Source organism: Pleurodeles waltl, chromosome 5 (genome assembly GCF_031143425.1).
Source record: "Pleurodeles waltl isolate 20211129_DDA chromosome 5, aPleWal1.hap1.20221129, whole genome shotgun sequence".
Lineage (NCBI taxonomy): Eukaryota > Metazoa > Chordata > Amphibia > Caudata > Salamandridae > Pleurodeles > Pleurodeles waltl.
Genome location: NC_090444.1, coordinates 1,248,325,399 through 1,248,339,608, shown reverse-complemented (window position 1 = coordinate 1,248,339,608; position 14,210 = coordinate 1,248,325,399). Strand labels below are relative to the sequence as shown.

At 41.8% G+C, this 14,210-nt stretch overlaps 1 protein-coding gene across 1 annotated transcript in view; it reads left to right on the top strand.

Moving 5' to 3' along the window:
• RNGTT (RNA guanylyltransferase and 5'-phosphatase) overlaps window positions 1-14,210 on the top strand; it is a 1,492,790-nt gene that overhangs the window by 544,973 nt on the left and 933,607 nt on the right. The window contains exon 9 of the mRNA XM_069235480.1: window positions 11,738-11,873. Within this exon, the coding sequence (XP_069091581.1) occupies window positions 11,738-11,873 (136 nt within the window). The remainder of the gene's footprint in view (window positions 1-11,737; window positions 11,874-14,210) is intronic.

Genomic DNA, 14,210 nt, shown 5'->3' with positions numbered 1-14,210 from the left:
CACAGAGGGCATCTTAGAGATGCCCCCTTTATACCAGTCCAATTCCTAGTGTTAGGCTAACCAGTTCCTGCCAGCCTGCCACAACCAGACGGGTTTCTGGCCGCATGGGGTGAGTGCCTTTGTCACTCTGTGGCCAGGCACAAAGCATGCACTGGGTGGAGGTGCTTCTCACGTCCCCCTACAGGAACTGTAATACCTGGTGGTGAGCCTCAAAGGCTCATGCCTGTTGTTACAGCACCCCAGGGCATCCCAGCTAGTGGAGATGCCCGCCCCTCTGGACACAGCCCCCACTTTTGCCGGCAAGTCCGGAGGAGATAAGGAGAAAAACAAGGAGTCACCCACCAGTCAGGACCGCCCCTAAGGTGTCTTGAGCTGAGGTGACCCCTGCCTTAAGAAATCCTCCATCTTGTTTCGGTGAATTCCCCTAATAGGAATAGGGATGTGCCCCCCTCCCCTCAGGGAGGAGGCACAAAGAGGGTGTAGCCAACCTCCAGGGCAGTAGCCATTGGCTACTGCTCCCAGACCTAAACACACCCCTAAATTGAGTATTTAGGGGTGATCCTGAACCCAGGAAAGCAGATTCCTGCAACCTGAAGAAAGAAGAAGGACTGCTGACCTGAAAGCCCCGCAAAGACGACGTAGACAGCAACTGACTTGGCCCCAGCCCTACCGGCCTATCTCCAGACCCAGAGAACCTGCACAGGGACGCATCCAGTGGGAACAGCGACCTCTGAGGACTGACCTGCACCTAAAGGACCAAGAACCTCCCAAGGACAGCAGCTCTGTCCAGAAACAACAGCGAAGAAAGCAACTTTAAAGAGACTCCAACTTCCCGCCAGAAGCATGAGTCTTCACACTCTGCACCCGACGCCCCCGGCTCTATTTCAAGACAACCAACACCACAGAGAGGACTCCCAGGCGACTCCAACGACATGGACCCCCTGAGTCGAACCACCTACCAGTGAAGGAGTGACCAGTAGGCGGCCCCCATCCTAGCCCAGTTGGTGGCTGTCCCGAGAAGCCTCCCTGTGCCCTGCCTCCATCACCAGAGTGACCCCCGGGTCCCTCCTTTGTTTTCAATGACAAACCTGACACCTACTTTGCACACTGCACCCAGCCGCCCTTGTGCCACTGAGGGTGTGTTTTGTGTGCTTGTGTGTGGGTCCCCCCAGTGCTCTACAAAACCCCCCTGGTCTGCTCCCCGAGGACGCAGTTATTTACCTGCTAGCAGACTGGAACCGGAGCTCCCATGTTCTCCATAGGCACCTATGTTGTTTGTGCCCTCCTTTGACCTCTGCACCTGACCGGTCCTGTGTCGCTGGTGCTGAGGGTTTGGGGTTGCCTTGAACCCCCAACAGTGGGCTGCCTATGCCCAGGAGACTGAACTTGTAAATGCATTACTTACCTGAGAAGTTAACTAATACTTACCTCCCCAGGAACTGTTGATTTTTGCAATGTCCACTTTTAAAATAGCTTATTGCCATTTTGCCAAAACTGTCTATACTACTGTTTTAAATCAAAGTTCTATACTTACCTGTGTGAAGTACCTTACAATTTATGTACTTACCTAAATTCTGAATCATGTGGTTCTAAAATAAATTAAGTAAATAATATTTTCTAGAGTTAAGTCTTTTAGTGTGTGTTCTCATTTATTGCCTGTGTGTGTACAACAAATGCTTAACACTACCCTCTGATAAACCTACTGCTCGACCACACTAGCACAAAATAGAGCATTAGTATTATCTTATTTTGCCACTAAAGCTCTACGGGGAACCCTTGGACTCTGCACACTATCTCTCACTTTGAGATAGTATATACAGAGCCAACTTCCTACACTGTGATAAAGCGACCACATCAGTGTTCTGTTCTGGGTTCTGTGATCAATTAGCTGGCAAGAGGGAGCTGTGGAATCACAAATTTACTGAACACTGGGGCCCCAGGGGTCTTTGGGTGCATCTTCTCCACCCAAACCTCAGTCTGAATTAGTTCTTACTCCGAAAATGAATATTGCCCGAGAGTCCAAGAATACGCATCCAACTCCTACTAGGACAAAGGCTTCTGTTAGTAGAAGATCAAACTTTGGAATCAGCTTGTAGAAAAACGGTGCATATTTTCCAGTGTAGTTAACGTACAATGTGGAAATAAGAACAATGTGTAATATTGTTCAACTTTGATGGACTTGAGTTGGACGCTAAAACTAACTGGTAAATGTGTGCTATATGCGCAACTACCTATATGCTTCTTCTACACCAAGTAAACCGGAAGCCTTTTTTTTATTTTTATCTATGTTATTGTAGTAAGTCTTAAAGACTGTCATCTTGGGGTCAGGCGGTACCAGTGTCAGTGAAAACGAGTTGGCGAAAGACTTAGGCTTGCGGTCTAGTCCTGACAAATGCATTACAAGCATGCCTGCTGCAGTAATAAAACAAATAAACATTGCTTGAATTCGTGTATGAAATAAAGGATTTAATGTGACAAAAAGTGTGATGATTGATTCTACCTTCAGATGCAAAATACTCCCTCTTGCATTGCACGAGTTCCCACTTAAGGAGGCAAAATAATAATTTTAAAAAAGCCAGACGAAAGAGGCAAGAAACCTTACTTTACTCTGAAGTTTACTGTACGTACTTTTTCCTTTCGAAAAGTATTGAGAAAAAAACTCTCTCAAACAGCCATGGTCTCAAGCCCCATCTAAGTCTGAGTGCCTTTAATAGATACAGAAATTAAAAGTACAATTGCTGCATCATTTTGTTTGATTGATTTTCGACCCGCATTCAGTCCCAGCATCCTTTATAATATGTTCACGTGTTTTGTGTTGGCCTATACTTTTTGGCAGTAGTGTTAACTCTTGTTTTTTGCAGAGTTCTTATTATTGACACAAACGGATGTTTATTGATAACATTTGCTGCTCAAACCTTGTTACATATAGCTTAAAGGATTATGCCAGAAGCCTCAAGATATTTGAGTTTACAAACATAGCAAGTCGATTGTTGTGTTTAATCCAAGGATAATTTGCTCTGCTTCACAGGGAGGAATGCATTTTATCAAATTAATCCAGAAAGGGAGCCATCTGTTTTTCTGTTTTTCCACCAGCAGTCATGCACAAGAACTTTTGGATCAGGAGCAGGCTCGGAATGGCAGGATTCTGGAGGTTACTGAGATAAATACTCTTTCATTCTGGCAGTATAGTTCTCTATTAAATTCAGGGCTTTCTGGTTGCTTCCTTATAGGCAGACTTGCTTAATACTTGTCGACTGCTAGCAGTGCAAAGATTCAACAGCCCACCAGAGTTGTAACATCCTATAGGATTCAGGTTAGGCTGTGGTATGGATGTTAGTTGCTTAATGAATCGAATTTGGCCTCCTTCTCTTTGACGAAACACTTCTTTACACTCACCCTATCCCTTGCAGAAACAAAGAAGCCATTTTGAATGGGCCAATTGGCCCAAACTCAGCAATCTTTCATGTTTTTCGGCTTATGGGGCACCTCAGGGTTAACAAAATGGAAGTGGCCGTTCGCTCTGTTGGTCCTCACGCAAATTGCTTACAACATCAGCTCTTCTTTTAAGTATGTATTAAGTGACCATTTGCCATGTGTTTATCACAGTATAACACCATTGTTTTTACATTTTAAGTGAGCAAAATATTAATTTCTAATGTTATTTTATATGGCACTGTAAGTATTCAATCCCAGTCCCTTTTTTTCCTCAAATGATATTATATTGGTTTCATCCAGAGATTCATCGCTACTGCAATAACAATAAAAATACACCAGCCCGCTGTGGGCAGTCATGAACAGTTTGAAAGAAACCCTCTCTCCACACCCCTCTGTCAACTAGCAATTACATAAGCCAGTAAACCATATACTCAATAAATATACCGCAAATACACTGTGACCCTGTTTTAAGGGTCTAATATATATATTCTGCGCTTCAAGTTGTCATCAGTAGAAATTTCAAGGATTTAGGACAGCCAAGTGTTAGAGTCTTAAAATTATTAATAAAATTGCGTGATTAACTGAAAGAAAAAGTGCATTAAAAAGTGCAAGGCTGAAATGAAAATGAGGCCTACACTGAGAATTGACATATTTTGTAAATAACTCACTGTCTAATTAAATGTATTTTATGTTTTACTAACAGAGTAATGAAAAAATAATAATTACATGTTCAGAAAATAAATAGTTTGTTTTATGAAATGTGATGCTTAGAAAGTTTTCTGTTCTTTCTGAAACAACCTGCCTGATGATCCAAGAGAGAAATGTTCTTGTGCTGTAACATTTGAAACATTTGTGTAGTTCCTGCCAGATAGTGTTCCACAGAAAACTATGGCTTTCAGTACTTTTATGTAGTTTGAAACATTTTAGTTCTGTGACAGAAACTGGTGATGGCAGTGAAAGCTGAACCAATGAAGGAGAAAAGAACACAAGAAGTGCAACATGAAGAAACGTGCTCTAGTTTTAATTGGTTCTCTCCGAAACCACCCTATAGTCTAACCAATGGCAGAGTATCTAGTTACTTTTTGGGACTTCTATATTGTGATGTAAGCTCAGACTTGAGTGAGATTTTGCTTTGTCCTTTGCTGTGATCAGTCTTATGCAGGATTCTTTCCTGCTGTTTAGAGTTCAGTTTTTCCCTGCTCCTGGCTGTGTTCAGATGTGCTTTTATTTCTGATACTGAAATAAGGACATGTGTGCCACTGACAGTTCAGATGCATTAAGTCCAAACATTACTGAAGTGTCCCCATATATGTCACTGTCCACTGAAGCTGACCATGAAGATTCCCTGCTGAAGAAGACTTTGTTGCCTGCTGAACCCATTAAGGAGAGGTATAACACAAATTGCACATTTGTCTTTCTTGCAGGTTTTCATGTTTTTCTCTTCTAGAAATCCAACCGCTATTTTTGCTAGCGCCATAAATAGATGTTTTCCAAATTAGTTTTTGTCTTCTTTTTCTTTTTGCGTGAAGTCCAACATGCTTAATCTAATTAGGGTAATAGTTAGAATGTCACATTCTGAACTTGGCTGCACAAATTAACTGATTGTGAATTATACATTGGTGTTAACTTAATGTATTCAATCTCAACTGTGCATCTTATATTGCTGTTATTCTGTATGATAATTCTTGAGTGCCTAATAATTCATATTCTGTCAAAGCTGAGATTCTTTAGACGGTTTAGTCAACCTGAGTTATTCATGTATCTTTATAATTTGGATTTGCGCTTGGTTACGTGATCTTAGCATTGTTATTCTAAAGGGCAATACATGTTTGGACTTTCCTAAACTGGTGTGGTGATTCATGGCCAAATAGGTCTTGGTGTGTTTAAATGGTGTGTTTGAATTGCTGACTCTAATGTTGATTAATGATGGTATTGTTTTGTTTTGTTTATTGTTGACTTCATTTTAAGAGCCAAACACTCACTCCTATCTGAGTCCAAATGTTTATTTAACCTCATGAGGGTAGATGGTTATCCTTACGTGTCCCCTTCTAAAATAAATTATCAAAACAAATATAAAGTAGGACTCACCCACACAAGCATCATCCCCATGCCCATCAAATAGCTCACCAGATGTTGCTGTTAACTTTTGGAACATTTGAATGCTTGGAGCTCCATTGAAGACAACATAGTGCTCAAGGCTTCTAATGGCTGGTAGAAGCCTGGAGCATCAACATTCCAATGTTTGCTGTTGCTATAAAGAAAGGACTCATGGACCCCAAGGAGATTTTAACCCCCTCGGGCTCTGTGAGGCTTTTGTTTTATAAATTAGAACATTCCGCCCTCTAGGGCTATAAGGTTATATCAGATTGGTAGTCCATTTCAATAAGTGACCATATCAATTTTATTCCTGGACAGTTGTGTCCTAAGCTCCGTTGCCCATTCCTGCAGCGTTGGCAGATTTGGAAACTTCCACTTACGCTATTAGTTGTTTAGCCACCAGGAGCATATTTGTTATGAGTCTACAGCCCTCTTTTGTCATGTGCACCAGTTCTGTAGGTCAAATACCCAGGATAATCACTCCTGGATTCATCCTTAATGGGTAGCCTATTGTCCTCCTTATGTGGCTAAGGATTTCTTTCCATAATATTGTTAGTTTCGGATATAGCCCCCCGATATGCATGGTGTCTCCCTGTTGCCCACATCCCCTCTAGCACAGGCTCTCAGCACAGTTATACATTTGCTTTAAACGAGCAGGAGTTATTTGGCAACACATCATTATTTTATACATCAGTTCCCTATTTTGTACACTCATGATTAGTCTAGGAATATCAGATTTATTGGGTTGCAGCTCCTGAATCACCTTAGACACCTCATCTGCAGTGTTAAAGTCCTCTAGTTTGTCGCTTTTCGGTTTAGATTATATCAGTAGATGGGCCTCCGAAATGAAGGATTCTACATCCAGTGGGGGTTAGTGTGTCAGCCATATAAAGGGAGGCATCGAAATCCTGAAAGATCCCATCCTGTCTAAGTTCTTAACCGAACCAACCCACCTAAGCTCCTTAATGGTGGGTATTTGCTTATGAGCCGTTTCAGTTTCTAGCCGATGGGCAAGAATCAAGCATCTCTTGTTGGCACTCTTGTGAAATCTTTGCATAGACAAAGCAGTGATTTTCAGTCTTTTCAGTAGCTATTAGGTCAGTTTTCCCTATCAGGGAGATAGCTTCCAGCTAGTCTTTTAGGGATCCAGCGTATCTGCTTTGAAGTCAGTTTGTAGTGCAGTTATAATGAGTGTTGCAGAGCTGCACATCTGTGCCTTTTCATCAGTACATTGACTTTGAATAGTTTCCTAACTACTTTGGGAGAGGTCTCATCAGAATTGTTAATCTCAAAGTAGATTATTGTCTTGCTAAGAACCTATCTTGTGAGATAACTCTTCAAGAGGGACGTATCAAATTGTTTTGTCTGGGTTGGTGTTAAGCTTTATCTTTTACATTCCCACCAAATTAACGTGTGATCCAACACCATTATTGTGTAGTGAGCAGTAGACTGGGTGTCCATTAGTATATCTTGGGTCCCCCAAATCATATACGGAAGTATGACATTTGGACATGGGAGAAAAAGCAAATTCCACTACGTCAGAGTTGTTGGTTTGCCAGAAGTTTATCAGACCCATACCCTGCATGCAGCACAACAGTGCTGGTGATATTGTGCTATGTAAGTATCGATCCTGCAGGTGTCTATCTAGTATGGCATCATGGGGTAGATTGAAATCTCCTACCCACTGTAAGCTAGGTAGATCCCTTTACCCTATCATGGTTTGCTAGTGGTTCAGAAATCATTCCTGTCCCTGATTGGGGGCATATATTTTAAGAATGTTACAGGAAAAGCCCTGGTTCTTCCCTTTAAATAAATGATGCAACCCTCTTTTGTGTCTAATCATTCTGCTTTCTTCAAAATGAAAATCTTTGTGGAGTCCAATAACCACTCCTCATTCTTTGCCAATGTGGCTGCAAAATATTGTGTCGGCTAGAGCTTGTGTACCATCAGGTGGTATCTATCCATGGTTGTCAAATGAGTTTCCTGAAGACACAGGGCATCCCGGAGGGTTCCTCTCACTTCTTTTGTTATTTTGTTGAGGAGTACAAACTATTTTTGTTCCACTAAATAATCCTAACCTTTCTCCTTTGTGTATGGATGTTTCCAGTGGCCCACGAGAACCTCTGTTATTGTTGCACCTGGCACTCACTTTCACTCTTTAAGAAACAAATACTTGTGCGCATCAACAGCCCAACCATATTATTATTGAATATGCATTGTTCACAACCAGCTTCCCACCTCCACCCCAACACTCCCCCTACACACACACCAAATAAGGTCTCCATCCCCTTCCCTAGAGTAAGGATCAGATACCTCCTTAACACAAGGATCAGTAGATTTGTAGCCTGCTTACATCTCCCCACGCCTCCCCAGAGCTGATGTAGAATTACTACACAGATTGGCATGTCCCCCAGAACTAGGTCGTTGGAAACATGTTGGCAACTTATCAGGAGGTACTTGAAGGATATTATCTGAGAGGAGCAGCACCAGAGTCCTATTGTGGCTGCCGTGCAGGTAGTTCAAGTCAGTTTTGATCTGCATATTATAAGCCTCCATGCCTCGACCCAACCAGGACCCATAGACAACAGTATGGCACTGTAACTCGGGTTGTCATTTTACTTGTGCGTCGTCCTTCATTACATCCTGGGCTTCTCCAATCTATCTTTAGACTTCCATCTCTGCATTTTCTTCTCCATCGTGTTGTGGGTGTTACTTAAAAGGCACCAGGGTGTCATTTTCCTCCTCTGCATTGAGTATTGTGTATGATTTAGAATTTCTCTGAAACCATAGGGCAAAAGGGAACAACCATCGGTATCGTATTAATGGCCTGCGCAGTTTCATTGCCACTGGTGCCATCGCCCACCTCTTATTTTACGCTGTCTGAGAAAGGGTCTTGTTACAGGTCTATGGTCTGGTCTTTATACGTGAGCTGGTCTAGTTTCCTGACTTTGTGCTTTATTCTTTCATCGGGGAGGAACCCAGTTTCGCCATAATGTGCTTCGGTTATGCACCTGGAGACAATGTAGGACTCCCACTCTACGGTAACGGTTAATTGGTATGTCGAAGGGTGGGTCCTCTTTAAGTTCAAAGCTGAAGATTTTCCTGCAGAACTGGGTCAGGTCTTTTCCTTCTACTGTTTCATGGACACTGTAATGCATATGTTGTTGCAAGATGATCAGTTCTCCAGATCGGAGCATTTCTCCCATAGTAGTTTATTGCGTGCCCTCTTGGGTTTGCGCTCTATGCCTTCAAATTCTCCAGTTCTTACCGCATGTCAGTTATGTCATCTTCATTAGTAGACACTTGTTCTCCCAGTGTTTGAATTTCTTTAGTGGGATTCGTAAGATTGGCAACAAGGTCTCATTTCAGGGCCTGCATTTGGGTGGTCACCATATTTGAAACTTTTATCATGCAAGTCACTGAGGGAAGTTTTGAGGTCGTCGGTCCACCTTCACCCTTCTGTGATGCTAAGTCTACCTGTTTCTTAGGTGTACTCGAAGTGGCCAGGGCCTTTAGTGACGTCTGTTGTGGCTTGGCTGTCACCTTCCCCCAGCACTCTGCAAGCTGTTTTTTTCCACTTGCCACGCTTGCTCATGTATGAGAGAAAACTCAGGGTCGGATTGGCCTTATTAAGTATACAGACGGCTACTTTCAGACTCGTGGTGCTGTATGCCATGAAGCTTGAGCTTTAAACACGAGCCAACAGGGTGAGCGTCTGCCAGGCCGAGCCAGGAATCTTCTCAGAGCAACACATAGCTCCTTCTCCGTCTGCAGGGGCAACAGCAGCCTCTCACACGGCCCGCTCCACTATCCCGGACTGTTGGCATGAGGGGGTGGGGGGTCTCTCACCTCAACAGGGCAGCATAGATGCCGTCAGTGCAGCCTGGCCTTCAGTGTCTATTTGTGGAGGCTCCGACCGAGCCGTCTGGCCTGCTGATTCCCCTCCTCCTTGGGCTAGGTGAGTACTCAAGGAGGTGCCTCATTTCTGTGCTTGTGGAGAACATGTATGATCAAGATGGCAGCCCACACCCGCTCCGATGCCCGTGACCCTATAGCAGTCGTCCCTCCTTTTCAGGTCACCAATGACATTTGGTGATGGGCCTCCTTATCTTGAAGGGTGAGGCAGCTCTTCGATTTGTCCCAGCTAGGGCTGTCCATGTGTCTGCTGGCTCTTTTAGGGAGACCTTGTTACGGAGTTTATCAGTGTGCCATGCTCGCCTGACCGCAGACCCCACCACCCAGTTTTCCTTTAAATGCCTGCCATTCATTGTATGGAACATAGTGAACATATTTCAAACATTAAAAAGGTGCTCTTTTGTGTGGCTCTTTCCACCACATAGTGTTGAGACTGGAACTTTTTCTCAGAAAGTTTTTTTTATCAAAATGTTTGGGATCAGTATCATACATGCCTGCCCTGTTTTGAATCTAACCCTGTCACAGTATCTTATTCCATTTATTTTCACTGACTGTATCTCGATTTCCAAATTGCATGAGGTCTAGCAATTCATGCCTAATTTCATTCCTAATGTGAAATAATGGCAAAGAGAAGGTTTTCCCGACTTCATCTGAAGTGCTGTGCAGCAATGGGTGCCCATGTCTGCTTGCAGCTCATTGTATAAAACATCCCATACTTGTGAGGCAAATAGTTACTTGAAAGAACTATAACTGCTGAATTTCTATTGTTTTGTATGTGTAAATTCAGAACTTAAATATACCGTCCCTGTAACCTTTGTTTTAGTGAATTTCCTTGTTTTTTTTAACGTAGAGTAATTTTAATTACTATATGTTATTCCAAACCCTGCCATGCACAGCCAGCCTGGCCTTGCAGCCAACCATTATAACCACCTAACCCCATGCCACGCAGGGCCTTTGGCCGTGCGCAGCACAGGTTGGCCACAGGGCCTGTCTCTTGTCAGTGGATATGTGAGTGGGTGCATGAGCGTCTGAGTGGGTCTGAAAGCGGGTGTGTGAATGTCTGAGTGGGTGTGTGAATGGGCACCTGAGCCTTGAGTGCATGTATGAGTGAATGACTTAGTGTATGAATGAGTCTGATTTTCTTTCAGGTTTTTCCATAATCACAAACTTTTTTAGAATAATTCACAGAAATGTATGAAAGTTTTCGAATATTGGGTGCCGTAACGTAGAGTTATATGATACCTATAATTTGCCCCTAAACCACACCTATATTACGCCCCAGAGATTCAGCGTACCTTCACCCTTACCCCTAATGCCACTTTCAACTTTTTACCCCTGGGGACTGTATCCAGTGAAATAAAATGGTGGTCCCAACTTTCTAGTCAGGTTGCGGTCAGCCAATTGCAACAATTCTTTTCACATGGGTATTCACGAAAATTCACAAATTTTGCGAATAATTCGGGGCCAGAGATATACAAATTTATTTTGACCTTAAATAGCTCCTAAACTACTGAACGGATTAACATCAAATAACCAAAAGCACAATCTGCGTACCCTCACCAGCTTTCTGCCAAATTTGGAGTAATTCCGTCCAGTGGTTCAGGCTGTAGACGTGTTTTACAGGTCCTATGGGAATTAACCTGGAAAACTCAATATTTTTGAGCCCCCCTTTTCTCAGCTCCCACTTGACACATCACCCCGAAGAATCACCGGACCACCTTTTTTGGAAACTTTTGTAAAGATTCACCAAACGGTGCCAAAGATATAGTCAAAAAAATTTATTTCTATGGAAACATGGTCCTAACTATAACTACATACTGGTGACCACCAGTAGGATATGGAGATATATATATATATATATATATATATATATATAATATACGCACACAAAATGTTCTTTGGCTTCATCCATCCGCAATATTGCAGCATGGGTGTGGGAACCCGATATGTAGCAAACTCCAGCAGCAATAAAGAGAAAAACAGTTGCGTTGTAGTTAGGTCGATTTCAGCTCATTCATTATTTTTTTTTTAAATTAAGAAAAACCCACCCAAAAGGTGCGTTGCCTAAAATAGGATTGAGCTGAAATCGATGTAATATATATATACACACACATATATGTATGTACATCTATATATGCCACACGTAGGTAATTCTGTTTGTCATATATGACATCATAGGTTTTTGTGCTACTATTGTAAACATTGGTATGTATGTAATATAATGTCCTTTGCCATTTGAGCACATGAAGGTCAGTTGGATGTTAATTGTTCTTTAATCTTTCTCTTGCAGGTATATGATGTTAATTGATGGCAAGAATGAGGTGTATATGATTGACAGAGATAACTCGGTGTTTCATGTGTCGCACTTGGAGTTTCCTTTCCGTAAGGATCTCCGCATTCATTTATCAAATACACTCTTGGATGGGGTAAGGCACACATTTTTTTTTGTTTTTGTGTATTTACTGTTAATTCACACCATATGCATGCATGACTTCATAGCAAAAACTCATCACATTCATGTACATAGTCTGTTTATTGTAGCGATGTACTTATTAACATCTACTAGGGTTTCTGTACATATTGTTATTTAAACACTGCCTTTTCTTTAAAAATTGTACTGTATTACTTGTTTTTGTCTAATTCCTTGTTTGCCAATTCTAGCAACTGTTGGTGTTTTAGGTTTTTGCTAGTTGACTAACATCTGCAATTGTGGGTTCTCCTGCCAGTTCATGGGACCTTGTAGGGGATTATCCAACATTTTCCATGAACGAATTAATGAGGGTGATGGACTTCGTAGTGGGAGAAGATTTTACTCTGGTGGTGTTTCATAATGGGAACATATTTTGTTTTCTTCCAGCCCTAACACGGTTGTAGAGTTTAATAAAACATCTACTTGTCCATAGGCTATGTTCCTTCATAAATCTACTTGTCCTGCAAAAAAAACGACTTGTCCCTTTGGTGCCATGTAGAGCGGCAACAAATTATGGTAGCAGTCTCCTTATATTATAGCTCTGATAACCACCTCTCTGATTATGCCGGGGGTAATACTTCAGAAGGGCATGAATACTAGCAATTTCCTCTACATACTTCGGCTGGAGGTAGCAGTAAACAAACGTTCAAGGGTAGGTAATGCCTTTTTGAGTCAGTGCAAACCTACTAACTTGCATGTTTATTGGTTTTCACAAGCTCTTCTCTATTTTTTTTTTTTTTTTTACTAGGAAAGGTTGAATATTTACTCCTGACAAGGGCTGAAGTAAACTTTCTTACAGGGTTGGGGAAAAAGTGGTTAGAGGGAAAGTGAGCTTGTATGTTTTCGAATGAGCAAATCTACACATGCATCTTTGCTCGTGCTAAAATACAGTTCACAAGTATTATCTAGGAGTACGATTTCCTGGTCCACGTCTGTAAATTCTTTTGAATTCATGAAGTATGTAAATCTGCACTAATGCAAAGACTTATACCATGGGGGCACAATTTTGACTTTCTTTAACAACTGGTCCACTATTCAGGCCTGACGTTAACTGAGACTTCTTTTAAAAAAAAAAAAAAAAAAATCTCTCTCTCTCCATCTATTGGCTGCCTTCACTGTGAGTGATAGCAGCCTGCTCTTTCATAAGAAGCATATCGCCATACAAAGTAGTTTTGTTCAGTGCCAGAAACTACTGTGGAAACGTGTGATTTTTTGAGACCAGAAAATATTTTTGTGTTTTGTCAATGTTTGTTACAGTGGTCAAGGCCCGCAGATCCCACAACAATAAAGTTTTGCAAAGGTCATGTGTAAATAAGACATGCATTGACAAAACTAAAAGACTGACCTCAGATGTCACACCTTTTGGCTTTGCCAATGCTTGTTTATTTTCATGTTTGCCATAATCTTGTTGAAACTGATTTTCCATTTTGAATATTTCTTTGGAAATACTAGCCTGCATCAAAACATTTTACTGAATGATGCGTCAAAGAAATAGTACCTAAAACGTCACAGTAGTTTAGCAAAACCTTTTTTTTCTTAGTTGAATTTTTTTAATTAACATTTTGTTTTGAAAACCAAGAATCATCAATCTTGCTTTCACGCTTCTGCAAATATTTGCATCTAATCAGAAAGCACTCTGGAAGCATTTTATCTAGCCTCCCATTGTTATACAAACGTGTATGCACATTTTTTCACTGTAACCACAGGCAGTGGTGCGGTCCGAGCTTACAACATGTATTTAGAGTGTTCACCCTAATAATAAAGGCTTTGCATTAATGAACCATAAATACAAGCTTGAACAGCATAAACGTATGGACACACATATTACCTCAACTGCAGACAATTCCCTTCCGTTCCCAAGGGCTTGTGCTGCAGGGGGTTTGGCCTAGTTGTCCCAAGGACAAATAAACCATCTAAACTTGTTGTCCTTGACCTCAAGCAATATTTCCTGGTCATCGGGCTATAGGAATTCCACACCCCTGCCTAACCTGTGCGAATGAAAATCATGTCATTCATTGTCTCTGGGATGCTGTGAGGAAGGGTTTGGTTTTAATAGCCCACCCTCTAACCACTATCAGTTATGTCAGTGTTGTCATGTAGTAGCGTTAAATCTTGTATCTACAAACAATCTACATGGTTGCGTTTCAGGCTCTTTATAATGCAGTGCTTTGTGAAATTTCTGTTTGTTGTCTGGGGTGTATTTTCTGCTTTTACTTCTAATGGACACAGTGTTGCCATGGTTTCTTGTATTCTCGGACAAGTCTTCCCACTTCTTCCCTATTTGTTAATCTCA